Here is a 20,229-nt window from a genome sequence, read left to right on the forward strand (position 1 = left end):
CAGTGTAAAGCATTTTCAGCTGTCTGACACTTTAAAGTCCAATAATGTACAGTTACCTCTTTATTTCAATTTAAAATGGTGTGTTACAAAGTTGGGTTAGTATTGGAATATATCAACAGATGTGCGGGTTGTAAGGAAAGATGGACTTCCTCTCGTGATGCTAATAGGGCAAAGCAATGCCCAAAAAACACACACGCCATATGGTCAAAAGGCCAGCCCAGCTTCCAAGGTGCTCGCTTTCTTCTCACAGAGCGAAAAACACTCGAAAGTACAATGCACATCATTCCATTCACCGTCAATCCAGAGATGGGCGCAATCTTCATTATTGTCACTGTCATTCGGCTCTCCAGGTTTCCAAAACCTAAAAATAAAAAACATTGAAATCATATTCCCAAATCCATGAATACAGATTGTGGTCATAATGAATGAATATTTCAGTAACACATACAAATATCTATTTTACACAGCACCTTACATTGGAAGCTGTCTGGCTTCCACATAAAAGACAGATATTGCCTCTACACAACCCGACTGATGAGTCCTAATAAGGGCAAAACTGGTGTTGGGTTACTTATGTTCCAGATTAGGGAGAACCTGAACTGGCAGTTCAGGCTGGACTGTTTCCACTCACAGCGTGAAGGCTTATTTGCATATGGCTGGGTCCAAACTGAGGTGGTATGGTGTGCAAAGTAATGTTGGACTGGGATGCAGTCGCAAGTAATTACCAGTGTCTTCGGTTAATTCAAGCATTCTATCCATCAATTTTTGTATACTTCTGTGTGATGTCCTAAGTGGGACGGGTATGCCCAGATGTAGGTCACATACACACTGGGCCACTGGAAACAAGCTATTCCTGACGGATGATCCTTAATAAGGGAGAAACCAGTCTTGGTTTGCTTCTGTGCTGGTTCAGGGAGAACTTTACCTGACAGTTGGACTGTTCTCACTGGAGCACGATCAAGACTGATTGGTATGCTTGGCTCAAAACTGAGGTGTCATGATGTGCAAAGTACCAATAGACTGAGATGTGACCCTGAGTAATTATCAGTGGCTGAGATTGATTCAAGCATTCCATCCATCAGTTTAAAAAAACAAATGTATACTTTATTGTGACGTTGTAAGTGGGATAAGTATGTTCAAACTGTCCCTGGCACACTGTTCCACTGGAACCAAACTATATATGACTGATGAGCCCTAATAAGGGTGAAATGGGTCTTATTTGCTTGTGTTCCGGTTCAGGGAGGATCTGGCCCAGCAGGTATTGCTGGACTGTTCCCTTTGTAGCATGGTCAAGTTTGACTAGCATATCACTGGATCCAAACTAAGGTGGCATGATATACAAAATAATAATGGACTGGGAAGCGCCCCTTAGTAATTACCCATGAGCGACATTAATTCAAACATTCCATCATCATTTTTTGTATACTTCTACTCAACTCAAGGGCGTACTATTCATCAGCTGCGAATGAAAAGCTGAGCCATTCATGCAAGATTAAAAAATGGACCTAGCAGATTTCAAATCTGTGTATGCAGAAGCCAGCTAATCGGCTAAGTTATCTTTTTAGTGGGGTGACTTATCTTTCTATACAGCTCTCCTTTTTTTAAGGAAGTTGTATAATTGAGTGGTGAATTTTTTAGTGTCTGGTAGAGTGATGGAGCAGGTTTCATCTGCAGTCAGGCATTGTTTATTTTTGTGCTTTAGACAGACTGCATTTAAATTGCCACGCACATTTTGGTGCAAGTTAAAAACATGGTACATGAAAAATATGAAAGTGAGGCCTAGTCTGCCTGAAATGCTTGTGCTAAAGTAACATGTGTTTTTGCAGTATAGAGAAAAGTGGCCTTTTTAGCTTTGAAGATTTATAGAATGTGTTTATCTTCCCAGCTCATCCCTTGCAATTTAAATTCACTATTCCTGTCTTAAAAGACTTTGGCTTGTTGCATATTTTGATAAACATTTTCAGTTAATAACACCTCTTTTTATAATGTGTGTGAATTAATAATGCACCAAACACTACACATAGGGCTAAATGCTTGTTGCATGAAAAGCTATCTAAAACACTAGAGCATGTTGCTGTGTGTGCTGTATTAACTGTGTGTGCTGTATTAACTGTGTGCGCTGTATTAACTGGGTGTGCTTTTAAATTTTACACTAAATGCATAATAATGCTATGTTGCACATTGCACATTTATGTTTGCATGTTGTACACTAATTAGAAAAAGCTGTTTTAAACTAATAGCTTGACTAGGTAAACATTTATAAGGGGTATTAGTATGAGGGAGGGAAACATAATGGGCTGATTTACATGAAATTAATATTCTCTTTGTGTCTGTTTGGTTTTTGGGCCTACAATTATATGGCTGCCTGTGAATCCAGCAAGGCTATGAGAAGGGAGCATGCTTAGACACCAGCTTGACTCAAACTGCGGAAGAAGTCAAGGCCACTGTGAACTGTACATTCTTGTGATTGTGCCAATGTACCAGTTAGCTAAAAGTATCCTACTAGACTGCGCTGTGACAGGAAGGAAGGAAAAGATAGAAAAATTTTTCCTAGCAAATGTTGCAAACATATCAAATGTATTAAATCATTTGTGCTTCTTTTGTTAAAACTGGTATAGTCAGGATTTTAGAATGAGTCAGGATAGTAGAGACCTCATGCCATCATGACTGACCAATCACGTACAAGTTTTCCCGAAGATGCAACATTTTTGTGTATTCTGCCAAGAATTAGAGTATAAATAATGATCTCTCTGGAGGCGGGGTTGGCTTCTTGCTCATTTTGGCTTAGGCTCTGCTTCATTCACATGGGTTAGGTACGAGAACGTCACGGGAGGAGACTGCTGAAGGGCGGAGATTGCTTCCGAGGAGAAGGGAGGTTTTTTTTCTCAAAGAGTCCTTGCACGTCATATTTTGGCATGGCAGGCCACATTCCTTTGAAATCTTGTTGCGGGCGGGCTGTTTTGCTCTTTTTGACGAAGACAGAGATGCAGAGAGCAGCAACAGATAGAAAGGCTTTTAAGAATTAGATGCTAAACTTTAAGTTTATGCTTTGCCTAATTAATTAGGTCTGAAAAGATTTATTTGTCTTATGCATTTATTTCTCTTTATGGGAGATTTTTGCCAACTATTTAATTATTGATTAGCCTTGCAAGACTATTTTTCTTAGAAACTCTTTAAGAGTTTGATTGACATTTTGCGCCACATTTTCTTTCCTACATGTAATGCTTATATGCAGACTGTAATGTGTTCTGTACTAATGCTATTTTTCCTGTTTTCCAAATTCTGTAACCTGATTGATATTTTACTAATGAATAAAGGGTCAGAGAAAAATTAACTTTTGACTAGAAAATAAAACCCTTTAAAATACTCAACAACTCTCTTTATTGGCTTAAATATTAATTGCATTTTTGACTGTTCAGATTTATTTAAAAATCTCCTGAAGGTAATACATGGTGTGAAGGGCCCAACACCTTTTCAGCTGTAAAATAGAGGTAGCATGAGGGTTTTGCATTGGGAAACTACCAGAAGAAATTACCACTCCATCAGTACAGCATTTCGATTTATGTATCTGATCAATTGCTTGATTGATGATGTCACCATATCAGATTTATTCAAAACAACCTATGATGTTTTCACTGACAGATTTACGGTAAAATCTCTGTGAGAAACAATAGATGTGCGGGGTCTAACACTAGTAGCTTTCACTTCAATTAAGAGAAAACAAACGGCTTAAAAGGTGGGCAATATTTGTCAAAAGTGGCCAGCCCAATTGCCTGTATCTTTTCTTTTCACAGACTTTTCAGAGTTACGAAAACTTTGCGATGTTTCCATCAGCCTACAAAATCCATGGATAAATAGTGATTGAGCTATGACAACATCAAACAATATTTACCAAATTGTGCCACCTCTCAAAGAATAAAGAACTTACAAACTCAACCTGCCTTCCTGAATGCTCTGAAGTAGTGAGAAAGTACAGTTTGCCCAATAGCACTCTGTCACTTTTTGGAAGTCAATAAACGAATTGCATGTTCTGTAAAAGTTTGCAAATAAGTAGCTAAGCAATTAGCCTTCTGGGAGAGACTAAACGAGAATCATATTTTGGGACCTACTTGATTACTAATTTGAGTGTGTGGCAATCCAAATTCAGTTTTTACCAAGGAGTTGAGTTTTCTGAAACGCTTGGATATTGCGCTCTCTATGATTATTATCTGGCATACCTGCTCTAATCACGTGATTTTATTGCAAGACCAGACACTCGGTTCATGTGCATGGCTCCTTTAAGGGGTTTTTGATTAGCAGCACAGTTACATAGCAACAGTAGAATAAAACATGTAGAACATTCTAAAACAATAAGAATGCAACCTCTTTTAATGATGTTTCTTGATGTCATGTTCTTTTTTTACTCTACAAGAGTGATTAAAACATGGCTGAAAGGAGTGGGCAATTTACTGGAATGTTTTTCTTGAAAACGTACTTTACTGATATTACTCAATGACAGCACACTTAAAGGTATACATATTTGTGTTAATGTTTGAGGTGTTTTAAGGTGGTTTGTGGATGAGACAAAAGGACATTTAATTGTTAAAGAGATACATATATAATGAACCAAGGATACAAAGATTATTGGGATTAAGGGATTTTGATGACCTTAAATGACCATTTATTAAGAAAATCTGATAACTTTATAATCATAGAAGTAGGGACTAAGGGCCAGATGTATAAGGCTCAAATGGATTTGCAAACGCCGAAATTCGCAGAATTTCAGCGTTTGCGAACTCATTTGAGCAAAATGGTATGTATATAGCAAATTTCCCTGCAAAATAAGGAATCGCTAATTAGCGATTCCTTATTTTGCGATTGCATTTAAGGAATCTCAAAATTTGTGATTCCTTAAATGCAATGTATGAAGCAAAAAAAATTGCTAATTGTCCTTAAGGTATCGCAAATTACCACCAACTTCAAGTTGGTGGTAATTTGCGAATTTCTTGAAAAATGCCAATTTTTGCGTTTTTCAAAGTGCCATGTGATGCACATACATGCCCCTAGGGCATGTATGTGTACCACATGTGCACCCATGCTTATTTCAGGGGTGCAACAGGGTGTACTTTGGACACTCCTGCACCCTTGAAAATATTCTCAATTTGCAATTAGCAAATTGTGAATCGCAAATTGAGAATAATTTCACATTCATTCCTATGGGCCTCCTGGCCCATAGAAATGAATGGGAAACTATTGCTTAATTGCGATTAGCAATTTGCTAATCGCAATTAAGGAATTTTAAGAAATCGCTAAAAAATAGCGAATTTCTACATACAAACCATTTTGCAATTCTCAAATAGCGATTCCTTAAAGATCGCTATTCAAAGTTACAGCTACGTTGCAGGTTACCGCACACTGCTAATTCTGTAACTAGTACTGCTTGATTAGGCCATTTTAACTTCAGTCTTATTTGTGAGCTCTATTTATTGAGAGCTGATTTTTTAAAGGCATGTGTGTTCACGTGGAAATGGAAATAAAAATAGAGATATGATTAAGTTGTCTTACTATAGGCAGCCATCTTAAATTGGGACATCATTCTTTTCAGGGGGAGGAAACGGGTGTTTAATTTGTTTAACTGTTTAATTTGCGATTTTATGATGACAGAGTAGGAGATGCTTGGCAGTGGTGATTAGCCCTAGTGATTAGCCAATTTTTTAAAACAGAATCATTTTAAAGGTTTTCTAGATATTAATAACGAAGGATGGATTCTTTGCTTTTCATAAGTTGAATTACTAGAAAAGAACTTCTTAGGATCATGATTGCCTCAGACAATGGGAAGTATGGCCAACTCTATGAAAATGAAAATAGTTAAAGGAAAAGTTCCTTTGATACAGCAAGAGAAATAATAACATTTGTCCTTGTCTGACTCTGAGTAAAAAGATGTAAAGAGAAGCGGTAAGCAACGTAGTAATACTATCTGTTATGTTAAAAGTATAAAGTGTTTTCTACAAAAAATGGTAACAAATCTGCCTGTCAAGCCAGGAAGAATGACTCTCCAGGTGCCATCTGGGAAATACATTAAAAAGGAAAATAACCCGGGGGGCGTGGTTTGGACGCCGGAGAAAATGGCCGCGTAGGTTTATACCTCCTCCTGTGGTTCCATTTTCCTATGGCTTTAAAACGGCTAAACTTGGCGCAAACTCGATGCTGACACCAGATTTGTCAACCGGAATGTAAGGGCTACCTGTTACCTGACTTTGGTGGCGCTTTACCGTCTCCAGGGTAAACGACAGGCTTGAGCACAGCGTGACCGTTACCCCACCAAAACACGGTATCTGCCTGCAATGAGGAAGCCTTCCGGGGGTAATGCCGTAGCTGCAACCTCGAGACGGCGAGACGGATAGAGTCAGCCAGAGACCCTAAAAGCCTCCAATCTTTCCCGCAAGTAGAGTGCCTGCTAAATACAGACAGCCGACTTCAAGGTAACGCACGCACAACACCAAAATGGCGGATGCGTTCGGCGATCGGCGATTAAGGTAGGGCGCTATCGAGCATTGATCTGACGCCAGCAGGTAACATTTACACGGCAACTGGGCGCGCCGATATGGAATTGCACACCTAGGGACCAGGAACAGGGTAACAGGGCCCAGGCTCGATGGTGACGCTCGTACACGGCTGGTTGCAGGATATGTGAGAAAATGGCAGGCGCTGGCAGCGCATAGCGGAGGGTCGCTGAGAATACAGGCAAACATCGGATTCCTCCTTATGATACTTTGATGGCAGAGCTAACCTCCTGTCTGTAACTATGGCTTATGATTGAGGACACTACTGAGCCCTACTAAGCACTACCAAGCACCACTAAGCATCATTGCCCGTAGGCTCCCTAAGGCTCTTTGTGGTGTTCATAAAATGTGCACAGAGAGGGAACACTGAGGAAACACTGAGGAGCACTGAGGAAGGCACTGAGGAAACACTGAGGCTTTGCTGCGATTCGCTAGATGAGGAGCACAACAATACTGACAAGTGAAGCACGAGACTGAGCCTTGCCTGATACTGCTGCTTAATGTCTGACAGGAAGGGGGAAAAATCGATAGAAAGGGGGCAGAAGAGCGCGAAGGTGGCGAGCACGAGACCCTGAGCTTTAACACTGCTGTTAATACCAGGAAGGGGCAGAGAGACGCAAGGTAACACAAGAAAGCTCATCACTCTGACAATTGGTGTCTAATGAGTGTAGGTGATCGTCTTACAGCAGTGACTATGTGTTGGTGAACTGTATACCTGCAATCCTGAGCGGGTTGTTTGTGTGCTTGGTAACCTGAATCCTATATTACTCTTATATTAATGCTACACCACAGCCCTCGGTGGCGTACTACAAACCAAGAGACAAGAGATAAGATCAGGTCAGGCGCAGAAGGCTGACGCATGTGGTACCAATAAGAGTGAACTGGGATCACACCATTGTCTAAGACAAGGGACTCCGCTTATAGCGTTTACTTAATTATGTGTCAATCATAATGAATACCTCTGCCTCCTGATTGAGAAATGCCTTTCCTACAACGCGACTCCTCCTGAGGATACTGGTGACTTCACGGAGGTTACTGACGACCCCTAATACACCGGAATATCCGCAATCTTCAGATTCCACGCGCCCAGTGGTGCAAGAACTTCTCAAGACGAGACCTTTCTTCTCTTCCCCGGCTGGAGTAATAGGCCATCATGGGTGACAAGTAGACAACGAAAAACCTCAAACGCCTAAAGGCCGAACCACCAAATCTGGTATCGCCCATCAAAGGTAAGAAGGAGGTAAGCGAGACCATGGACATCATACTGAATAAATTGGAAGAAGTACGAGACCTGGCAAAATCTACAAAATAGGAGATTGTGGCCATTAGGCAAGACATAAGAAACACTAACTCCAGACTCAACGAAACTGAATCCAGAATTAGCCGTCTCGAGGACATAGAAACCAAGACTTGTGGGGCTCTCAAACACCTCACTATAACCTCAGAACAGACAACGAGGAGACTCTCTGAATTGGAAGATAGGAATCGGAGAGGGAACCTGAGAATATTTGGCATTCCAGAAGGATCAGAGGAGGCTCACGGCTCATGTGCTGCCTTTTTGGAAACATGGTTCACACAAGCGACCAACCTCACCTTCACCCAACCACTGTAATTCGACAGGGCGCATAGGGTTCCAGGCAGGATAACAAAAAATCAAAAAGGTCCGAGACCAATCATCTGCAAACCCCTGAGTTTCCAGCATGTGGAACAAATTTTGTCATTCGTTCGTAAGAATAACCATGTATTATGGTAGGCGAACAAAGTGTATATATGACAAGACTACAGCAAAGAAACTGTCAACGTGAGAAAAGCCTTCCTTGCCATGCGTCCACAACTGCATTCACTGGGTCACCAGTTCGGATTTGTCAACACGGCCAAGTTCCGGGTGACCATACAGGGAATTTCCCTCGTATTTACGGATCTGCAAAAACTCAAACGTCTACTGCATGGTTCAGAAGATATATCCATGGACACATGTCGGTTGAAACAGCCGGGGCGTCTGCCTCTGGATATAAATGAGTATCCTTTACTTGTGTTGTCAATTCTCTTCCACTGTGATGTACTCTCCACAGACTCAATATATGTAAAATACTGTTGATGGCGTTCTACGCTCATGTCTTCTGCGTTGCTTTACCTAATATAATCTGATATGATGTTTGGCTGGTTAGTATCATCATACTGTTTTCTTGTTGACTCCACAACCATTGTTATTATGTGACATCCGTTCTCAAGGGCTCAGCATGTATGATTTCCATGGGAATATTAATGTATATCCTGTACCCTGTGTTCGCCTTATGTGCAAATTATTAGTCACATTACTAGGCAATTCACTGGCAGATATTATTTTGATATGCGTAAACTGCACACTCAGGGACCAAAAGTTATAAATGTTTTCACTGTTAAAAATGTTGGTACTGGAAAACTGTTACAACTGGGCTCATGTGCTGCCTTTTTGGAAACATGGTTCACACAAGCGACCAACCTCACCTTCACCCAACCACTGTAATTCAACAGGGCGCATAGGGTTCCAGGCAGGATAACAAAAAATCAAAAAGGTCCGAGACCAATCATCTGCAAGCCCCTGAGTTTCCAGCATGTGGAACAAATTTTGTCATTCGTTCGTAAGAATAACCATGTATTATGGTAGGCGAACAAAGTGTATATATCACAAGACTACAGCAAAGAAACTGTCGACGTGAGAAAAGCCTTCCTTGCCATGCGTCCACAACTGCGTTCACTGGGTCACCAGTTCGGATTTGTCAACAGGGCCAAGTTCCGTGTGACCATACAGGGAATTTCCCTCGTATTTACGGAACCGCAAAAACTCAAACGTCTACTGCATGGTTCAGAAGATATATCCATAGACACATGTCGGTTGAAACAGCCGGGGCGTCTGCCTCTGGATATAAATGAGTATCCTTTACTTGTGTTGTCAATTCTCTTCCACTGTGATGTACTCTCCACAGACTCAATATGTGTAACATACTGTTGATGGTGTTCTACGCTCATGTCTTCTACATTGCTTTACCTAATATAATCTGATATGATGTTCGGCTGGTTAGTATCATCACACTGTTTTCTTGTTGACTCCACAACCATTGTTATTATGTGACATCCGTTCTCAAGGGCTCAGCATGTATGATTTCCATGGGAATATTAATGCATATCCTGTACCCCGTGTTCGCCTTATGTGCAAATTATTAGTCACATTACTAGGCAATTCACTGGCAGATATTATTTTGATATGCGTAAACTGCACACTCAGGGACCAAAAGTTATAAATGTTTTCACTGTTAAAAATGTTGGTACTGGAAAACTGTTACAACTGGGTTGCCTGCCAAGTTCCTATTTACATAGCACTCTGATGTCATTAATACGGTAATGAATCGTAAGTTGCTCGTCATGCTAGTCAAGTCTCCAACCGATTCATCTGAGCCATTTAACCCACTTATGCCGCTCACGTGGGTAATGTTATTCCTCATTTGTGATTATTTCCAAAGTTGAGCACTTGAAGTTAAACACACCAACCTCGTGGTGACGCCAGCATGGCATTTGAAATAACCTTTCCTGCATTAGAAAGGTCCCTTTGTAGTATCAATCATAATACATTGCAAAATACATAACACTGACTAAAACTGACTACTGCAATGACACAGGTACTCGGAGGTCAAGATGATTTTGGAATGTATGCACATGTTAACTAATGTTCAATAAATTCCAAATTTCCTGTTATAATGTGATGGTGGGGCCATGGGAAGGACAACGCTGCTGTTCTCCTAGTCACCATGCCCATCGGCAATGTTCGGGGTGGGGTGGGTGGGTTGGGAGGGGGTAGAAGGGAGGGTGGGGGGAGGGAGGAGGAAGGGGGGTGTTGGTGGGTTCTGGTTTTTCTTTTGTTCGTTGTCCATGTCTTTGTCTTGGATTATGCTTTCATTATTAGTTGCATAACAGTGTCAGGGTGCTCGCACCTCAAATGTGCAGGAGTCATTTTCTCTTACCCTGCGAGGCATGTTGCGTTCATTACGAATGCTATTAAGATCTTCCTACTCAGGCCGAAGGGCCTCCAGTTGTCCGACCACGGTCGCTCTCACACTTTAGACTGGATGGAGGTCACTTCACACGGGTGCTTTGTTAGCATGATTTATTTGGATGTACCTATCTGTCTAACCTATGCTCATGTCTACACCCATAGTTAATACACCCCTCGGGGTGTTAAAGGTAGGACACTTGAAAGTCCTCTCCCTTAATGTAAAAGGCCTTAATAAACCGGTCAAACGCCAGAAAATCCTAGATTACCTGCGCAGACAAAAAGGAGATATTGCATTATTGCAGGAATCCAAACTAGATGCCAAACAATTTCACACACTTAGGAATAAATTCTTCACCGAAGTCACTGTCTCGGAGGCTGTCGGAAAAAAAAACGGGGTAGTAACCCTGATAGCCAAAAAATCCAATATTGAATTGCTTTCATCCACGACTGACTCCAAAGGGAGGTGGGTCACAACCAAACTACTAAAAGAAAATATTGATAGCATCCCTGATTCGGCTGTTCATATTCTTGCAGGAGACTTCAACTTCCCCTTTGATCCGACCCTAGACAGGGACTCCCGATGCTCTTTCCACAGTAACAGATCACATAAGGTCTTCCTCAACCTCTGTGACTGATTCCATCTAGTCGACTCATGGAGACTGCAGGATCCTGATGGCAGGGAATACACATTTTACTCTTCCCCTCACGACTCATTTTCGTGAATCGACTATTTATTTATTTCAAAAAACGCAATTCCCAGATTAGAAGATACATCGATAGAACCAAAAGTGCTATCCAACCACTCCTGCATCACACTAACCGTCTCTGATATAAAACCATCTACCTGCCAATCACGTTGGCGCCTTAATGATGAAGTCCTCAAACAAGATGAACATCGAGCCACCATTGAAACGGCCATTAGGGAATATCTGGAACACAACAGTAGGGGTGACACCACTGACTTGACTCAGTGGGAGGCTTTAAAAAGTACAATTAGAGGGGTCATTATTAAGATTAAATCTGCCATGAACAAAAACCACACTAGGAAACTAGAGAATCTAGAAAAAGAAATATCTATTATCTGCTAGATAGGAAAGACGAGACACTTAATAGGCTGGCCAACAAAAAATACGAGTACAATAAAATAGTGAGTGAGAGAGCAGGTGTATGGCTGAATAGAAGAAAATGATTCAAACTATGTGAGTCAAATAAAGCTGGGAAAATGTAGCAGCCTACCTTAAATTCAAAATACAGAAAAACACGATTAACTCTACTGTGGACCAGTCTGGTGTGGCTCACTCCGATCCTATTAAAATTACAGAAATATTCAAAGACTTCTATGAACGTCTTTACGCTAAAAACACGGAAGTCGAAAGTAACAAGATCAATGGCTACTTAGGTGAATGCATGCTACCGTCTCTCTCCTCGGAAGAGCAAGCAGACATTAACAGTCCAATAACGAACCTAGATGTAGAAAAAGCCATAAAATCGCTCAAATGTGGGAAGGCCCCAGGACCTGATGGAGCGAGCTTCAGAAATTATTTTATTCTGACTCGTGAAATTTATTCCCTGTAACATGAATTAATCTATTAATGAATTGTTGCATGATTTGTTCAACTAATTCAACTTAGTATAAGATTGACCACACTTGAACACGCGGGATTAATGACATGTGCTCTTGTTGCATTTGCGAGTTTGTCATGTAACACATGATTAATATTGTTTTGTTTGTCTTGTTCGTCCTATTGTCCTTGTCCCTATTAATATGCGGCTGATCATTTTATGGCATGTGCTTTCATTATATGTGCTTATAATTTTGTCCTATCTCGTGATGTCTGTCTGTGTATTATTTTATCATCTTTTTACTCTTTCAGACACATAGAGACTTCAGCTGGACTATATGAAAAATGGTAGATATTTAATGTGCTGCTTTATTTGTTTGCTTCTGCTAGATGTCATTTATTAATGGGTTAATTATTAGCAATGGTTGGGTGGGTAACAGAAGGGTTTATTTTACCTGAACTAATCATTCTTTTGTGTTTGTTTAAATACTAGCTCGAGAGAAAGGCCTGAGGCCTAGTACTGGAGAATGTTGGTTAGCCTGTACGTGAACAGAGCCAAGCACAGTCGTTTTGGAACTGTTTCATGAAAGCTATTCTTTTGAATGAAGTGTGGCTTAAACAAAAGAGACTTGTGCGCTGTGTGCTCTGGATGTTATTTCTACAAGGCCAAGGAAGTGACAGAGATGATTTTGCCGAGCTCTGGAGGAACTCAGTGAAACAACTTTTAAATTTGTAACGAATCCTCGGAAGCCGGTGTCTCCTCATGTCAATGAACAATGATATAATGACGTTGTCACTCTGGAAAGAGGTGGTTTTGGTGGTCTGACAGTCAGCAACCAATCAGGGTGCTGCAATTTACTAAAACATATCATTTAGTTAGATTAGCAAGAAAGAAAGATATAAAAATTAGGCCTCTTGAGGGGAGCGGGGCTGACTGTTTCCTGAGGGCGAAGTGCTGTCCGTTCTCCTATGGACACATAAGGCATGCTTGTTTGATATAAAATTGTTTTTTGCTTTTCAGGTCAGAAAGCTAACATAGGGAATAGGGTTTATGTTTTCATTTATTCATTGTACTGTGCAAATTTGAAGTGCCAGACCTTTTGAGCCAATGATTTAATGATTAAAAACTGATTTAATAAAAATGCTTGAATTTAATAAATGAGCTAATAAAGTTTTGAAATCTTTGAATACTTAAAATAAAAGACTTAAAACGCCAAGCTGGTCTTGATTTTTGAGTTGTTACCATTAGTTTAAATCTATTGGCCCTAGTGGTCTAATTAAATGTTTCTTTGATAATTCATGAATAAAAATGTTATACTGCAGTTGTAAATATGTACAAATGAGTTTAACAGTGTAGTGAATTAGGCCACATGATTCAGCTTCATGATTTTCTGTCTTTGTGCATGGGCCTGGTTATTGAATAGTTTGGTGAGTATTAGATAGTGAATGGTGACGCATGTGAGACAGAATTTCTATAGTGACGCTGGATCAGACCCGATGGGTTTTCTGCCAGATTCTATAAATGCTTCTCCTCTGTAGTATCACAACCACTCCTTCACATGTTCCGGGAGATCAATGAGACAGGAGAGACAAAAGGTACACTATCAGAAGCCATCATTGCGGTATTACCTAAAGAAGGGAAGGATCCAACACTACCCAAGAACTATAGGCCCATTTCCCTTATCAATTTGGACTGTAAGATTTTAGCCTCAATTTAAGCCAACCGCCTCCAGGCGGTCTTACCCAAACTCATACACTCATCTCAAGCAGGGATTTTGAAATACAGGCTGTCCAGCGATAACACCAGGACTCTAGCACATGTGTTACAGAAAGCGAAGCTCCTCACCACCCCTACAGCAGCAATCACACTCGATGCCGAGAAGGCATTTGACAATGTAGACTGGATGTATTTGGAGGCTGTTCTAAATAAATTTAATCTGGGACCATCATTTATAAGGATGGTAATGTCCCTTTATTTCTGTCCATCAGCAAGGGTCAGAGCGGGGGAGTCCTTCTCATCATCGTTCCGCTTACACCAAGGCACCAGACGGGGTGCCCCCTCTCCCCGTCACTGTTCTTACTGGCCATCGAACCATTCCTACACCATATTAGGTGCAACAAAGATATATCAGGCATACCTTTTAACGATTGAACCATAAAAATAATGGCTTATGCGGATGACGTCTTAGTCGTATCAGAGAAGGCGGATGTGGCTATACGGGCCCTCCTGAATACTATCGAGGAGTTTTCCAAGGTCTCTGGTTATAAATTAAAAAAAGACAAAACGAAAGAAAAATGACTAAACAAGACAGGAAATAAAGAAATTCTAGGGGATTCTGGCCTGAGGTGGCAACCAGGTTGCTTCAAATATTTAGGTTTGGATTTTGATAGGGACCTAATATCGACATTAAAAATTAACGAAACTATACTACTGAAGAAAATCTTGAATTTACTAGACGATTGGTCTCCATAATATTTATCCGAGTGGGGTAGGGCTGAAACCCTGAAAATGATGGTTACCCCCCCTGGTAAATTACTTAGCAAGTATGTTGCCAATGACCTTTTCAGAAGATTTCATACAGATGGTAGATAAGCTATTTGGTACATTTTTGTGACAAGGGAAGAAGCCCAGGATATCAATGAAAAAGCTACAACTGGCTAAAGAAAAAGGCGGCCTGGGTCTCCCAAACTTCAGACATTACCAAACTACATTCCTCTGTAAACAGGGCTCACAATGGTTATGCGACGATTCAGCATACACCCCACTATGGCTGGAAATTGAAAGAGCAATCATTGGCAATATTCCCCTCTCGGCCCTACTCGCCATGGACCTCTCACATCTGCCCCATTCGAAATACATTTTACTAAACACGAGACGGGCCCTCCTGAAACTTGACCAATCACACCACACGGGTCTAAAGTTCAAGAAATCCACCTTCATTGCCTTATGGCATAATCCCATGCTAAAAATCAATGGAGAACCTCTCCGATGGGTGCACTGGTCTAACAAAGGCATCAACCTAGTGAGTGATTTGTATGTAGGAAGCAACCCACTAACTTTCTCTTCAGTTCAAACCACACATGGTCTCGCGCCAATAGACTTTTATGACTTCCTGAAATTAAAAACGCTTCTGTCTGCTCGTTCCTTGACACCTTCGGTACCTTGGCTTTGGAACAACGTCACCCGTTTCAGAATGTCTCTTTGTCTCGAAGATTTTCAAACTTCTTCTTCCCCAGCCCGAGAAAACACACAGAAGAAATGAGATAAGATGGGAGGCAGAGCCTAATACAACGGGCCTGACTTTTGATTGGGATGTTATTCACACCATTCAGGAATAAGATCTACCACATACTGGCACAAACTAAATACATGATAATCAACAGAACTTACTGGACCCTGGAGAAGCTATTTAAACTTCATCTAAAAGCCAGCCCTAAGTGCTGGAATTATGCCTCAGGAGTAGGTGACCTGGCACATATGCTTTTTAATTGCCCCTCCTTGAGAAAATACTGGGAAAGAATTTTTGAATACATAGAACATGTATTTGGTATCAAGCCTGCGAGAGAATTTGCTTACATCCTACTAGGAGTCCTTGACCCGCAATTGACAAATGTTATTGACCGACAGCTCATTGATTTATTACTTACTTTAGCATGCAAAGTGATATTATGTAAGTGGAAGAGCGCCTCCGAAGTGTCGTTCAAAATGTGGCAAGAATGGTTATCCTTTTTAAGAGGGGCTGATAATCCGGCCCTACATTCCTTCCCAGGGAGTGTTTCCCATAAGAAACTATGGAAATCGCTTGATGCTTCCTCCTTTGACCCGCTGTAGGTGTATTGGTGCAGAGGCTGTATCACATTCAATGCCGGCGGTACTCAAACACCAATCTCAAGTTAATATCTTCACACACAAACTGAACTGTGAGGCGCCTATAGATGCTAGTGCCATAAGACCCTAGACAAATGTATATACATAGATATATACACTGTATATGCAATTATATATGTATTTACTGTGTAACGTTTGTTCATTTGCCTTTCATATGATTTTGTTAGAACTCGGTATTAGGTATGTCTGTACTTTTGTTCAAATATGTATGCAACTTATTCCAACTTATTACATGATCCAATGTAACCACATGCTTTACTTTCCTTTTGCCTTATTATTGCATTTATTGCAGTCATTGTATTTTATTGTATTTTATTATACTTTATTGTCCTGTCTTTTCTATTTCCTTTTCATAATAAAAACGATTTGAATATAAAAAAAAGGAAAATAACCCTTACATGGTCAGATGATGATATTTTGCAGGACAATTTAACACTTCATGATTCAGATGATTAACATGATGATCTGTTTATAGTTGAAAAAAAGGATTTATTTAGACCTCCAAGGCATAGAGATGTTCAAGCCTGGGGGCATTCAGCATCCAAGATCTGGAGAATGGTGGTCATTGGACCAAGGCTCATGAGAAGGGCTCCCAGTTTTATTGTATTTCCTTTTCTAACATTTCCATCTGTATTTATCCATATTGAGTTTTTAATCATCTTATTGGTATTTGTCCATATTTATTTTGTTTTTTGAGAACAGAAGAGCTGATAACTTGTATATTTTTTCCACATTTATGTATAAGATAAACATGCACTCAGACGTTGACACCCACCAGGTTTTAGCACATTACACAGTCAAAACATAATAAAATATTAAACCCACATGAAAAATATTTGCATAATATCACACATGCATGTTGAGATATGGAGTAATTCAACCAGATCTCCTTTAGCTTTCTAACTCCCTATGCTGCCAATATGTACAGATATTGGCCTTAAAGACATTAATCTAAGCATGGTAAGTCACTCAGAAGAAGCCATATTATCTGTATTTTGTCACTTTTAAGAATAAATACAGACCGAAAACACAATGCTTTCTGTCTGCATGTATCTGTAACATAATATTTGAGTGCTCAAGACCAGTAGTACCCGATAAAGAAAGTTTAACCCCTGATTTAGACCATAAAATGACGTGCTACATGATGAAGTTCAGCAAAGATTTAAAAAAAGGACACGGTCCCTTTTCCATCTGAGCCCTGAAAGCCTCTGTATCCGGCCTCTAACTGCAGTAACCGGGGAGTTGTTTCTAAAGTATTGTAAGCGATCTATCTCCAACCGACCCCATATCCTTTGTAAGGAAACAAACCTGTTCAACTTCCACTCACTAGAATCTGTTAAAAATCATACCTCCAACTGGTGATTTACACCATTCAAGGCACCTCAATTGGATCACCCTTGACTGGTGGGTGGAGGAGCCCAATACGCAGTTTAAAGGTTAGGTCGCAAGTGAGAGGGAAACCCATAGGCTGCTTTGAACACATCCTAGTCAGGCCCAGTCTGTCTGAAGAGTTCCCCAGCTCACTCTATCCAGCTGGCATATAATCTCCAATGCCGACTAAGCCAATGGCAGAGTTATCCCTATACAAACTGACATATTTATCCATTCAACATCCTTATCCATCCCATTGGCCCTGCGTTGTGACTAAAGTCATCAATGGGTGAGATGATTAGGATCAATTACTGTTGTGAACCACACAACAAACAAATGCACTTCCCAACTTCCCCTTGTCATCATTAAATATCAGTTGCCTGAACAGCTGAACAGCTCAGTTGCCTGAACACTTGCTAACTTACCTTAAGCATAGCCAGGCAAATATTGCCATGATTCAGGGAACTCCCCTCCCACCTAAGGAGACAGACAAACTGAAGGGGATTGGGTGGGAACAGTCATTTCTAGTTGCTAAACTACCCTGGAAGAGCACAACAACAAGTCCCAATCAAGCTACCTGAACAAACAAGCATTTGCAATGCAATAGGTCTCGCATTATTTAAGTTTGAGCTATTAGCATTGTAAATGGCAATTGTTTTTTGCTTTATGCTATATTTTTTTTTTACATAAAAAGCTTCATATAAAATATGTTTTATTAAAGTTATTTATGCAGTATCTAAATTTTGTTTGCATAAAACAGTATAATAATATCTTAGTAAAAAAGTCAAATATTTTAATGGAAATTCACCAAACGTTCATTTATGTGTTGGTTTTGAAAATAGCTAAATTAATAGCTTTGTCATTTACAATGCCAGTAGTTATAACTTTCGCAAATGTGACACCTATAGCATTTGTAATGCAACATTTGTATTTACGTGACTTAGATGTATTGATATTACAAATAACAATGGCTTTTAATTTTTTTTAATACTTAATAAAAGTGATTGTAATTTATAATGGCAATAGCTTAAACTTTTGTAAATAACTTTTGTGAAGATTATGTTCAGTGTATTTTATTGTAACAAAATCCAAGAACAGAAGTGAAATATTAACATCTTTTTGTGACATTTGTAATAAAGCTTGAAACATTGAGAGAACATATTTGTGCTGTGGTGGTGCTGAGTGATGCTGTGGTGGTGCTGAATGGGGCTGTGGTGATGCTGAGTGATGCAGTGGTGGTGCTGAGTGGTGCTATGGTGGTGCTGTGGTGGTGCTGAGTGATGCTGAGTGATGCTGTGGTGGTGCTGAGTGGTGCTGTGGTGGTTCTGAGTGATGCTGTGGTGGTTCTGACTGATAATGTGGTGGTGCTGAGTGACTGTACTCACTGTCACTCTGCACGCACTGTCACTCTGCACGCACTGTCACTCTGCACGCACTGTCACTCTGCACGCACTGTCACTCTGCACGCACTGTCACTCTGCACGCACTGTCACTCTGCACGCACTCTGCACTCACTGTCACTCTGCACTCACTGTCACTCTGCACTCACTGTCACTCTGCACTCACTGTCACTCTGCACGCACTCTGCACTCACTGTCACTCTGCACTCACTGTCACTCTGCACTCACTGTCACTCTGCACTCACTCTGCACTCACTGTCACTCTGCACTCACTCTGCACTCACTGTCACTCTGCACTCACTCTGCACTCACTGTCACTCTGCACTCACTGTCACTCTGCACTCACTGTCACTCTGCACTCACTGTCACTCTGCACTCACTGTCACTCTGCACGCACTGTCACTCTGCACGCACTCTGCACTCACTGTCACTCTGCACTCACTGTCACTCTGCACTCACTGTCACTCTGCACTCACTGTCACTCTGCACTCACTGTCACTCTGCACTCACTCTGCACTCACTGTCACTCTGCACTCACTCTGCACTCACTGTCACTCTGCACTCACTGTCACTCTGCACTCACTGTCACTCTGCACTCACTGTCACTCTGCACTCACTGTCACTCTGCACTCACTGTCACTCTGCACTCACTGTCACTCTGCACGCACTCTGCACTCACTGTCACTCTGCACTCACTGTCACTCTGCACTCACTCTGCACTCACTGTCACTCTGCACTCACTGTCACTCTGCACTCACTGTCACTCTGCACTCACTGTCACTCTGCACGCACTCTGCACTCACTGTCACTCTGCACTCACTGTCACTCTGCACTCACTGTCACTCTGCACTCACTGTCACTCTGCACTCACTGTCACTCTGCACGCACTGTCACTCTGCACGCACTCTGCACTCACTGTCACTCTGCACTCACTGTCACTCTGCACTCACTGTCACTCTGCACGCACTCTGCACTCACTGTCACTCTGCACTCACTGTCACTCTGCACTCACTGTCACTCTGCACTCACTGTCACTCTGCACTCACTGTCACTCTGCACTCACTGTCACTCCGCACTCACTGTCACTTCGCACTCACTGTCACTCCGCACTCACTGTCACTCTGCACTCACTGTCACTCCGCACTCACTGTCACTCCGCACTCACTGTCACTCCGCACTCACTGTCACTCTGCACTCACTGTCACTCCGCACTCACTGTCACTCCGCACTCACTGTCACTCTGCACTCACTGTCACTCTGCACGCACTCTCTGTTTCTGCACGCACTCTGCACTCACTGTCACTCTGCACTCACTGTCACTCTGCACTCACTGTCACTCTGCACTCACTGTCACTCTGCACGCACTGTCACTCTGCACGCACTCTGCACTCACTGTCACTCTGCACTCACTGTCACTCTGCACTCACTGTCACTC

The 20,229-nt window shown here is 41.3% G+C and overlaps 1 protein-coding gene across 1 annotated transcript in view; it reads right to left on the reverse strand.

Annotated features, from left to right (window-relative positions):
* Positions 1–204: 204 nt before the first annotated feature.
* The window catches only part of LOC147750532 (C-type lectin domain family 10 member A-like), a 171,700-nt gene continuing 151,675 nt past the window's right edge, over positions 205–20,229 (reverse strand). Inside the window, exon 9 of the mRNA XM_086929586.1 lies at positions 205–361. Coding sequence (XP_086785712.1) covers positions 205–361 — 157 coding nt within the window. The remainder of the gene's footprint in view (positions 362–20,229) is intronic.

This window comes from Lissotriton vulgaris, chromosome 1_1, assembly GCF_964263255.1.
Source record: "Lissotriton vulgaris chromosome 1_1, aLisVul1.2, whole genome shotgun sequence".
Classification (NCBI taxonomy): domain Eukaryota; kingdom Metazoa; phylum Chordata; class Amphibia; order Caudata; family Salamandridae; genus Lissotriton; species Lissotriton vulgaris.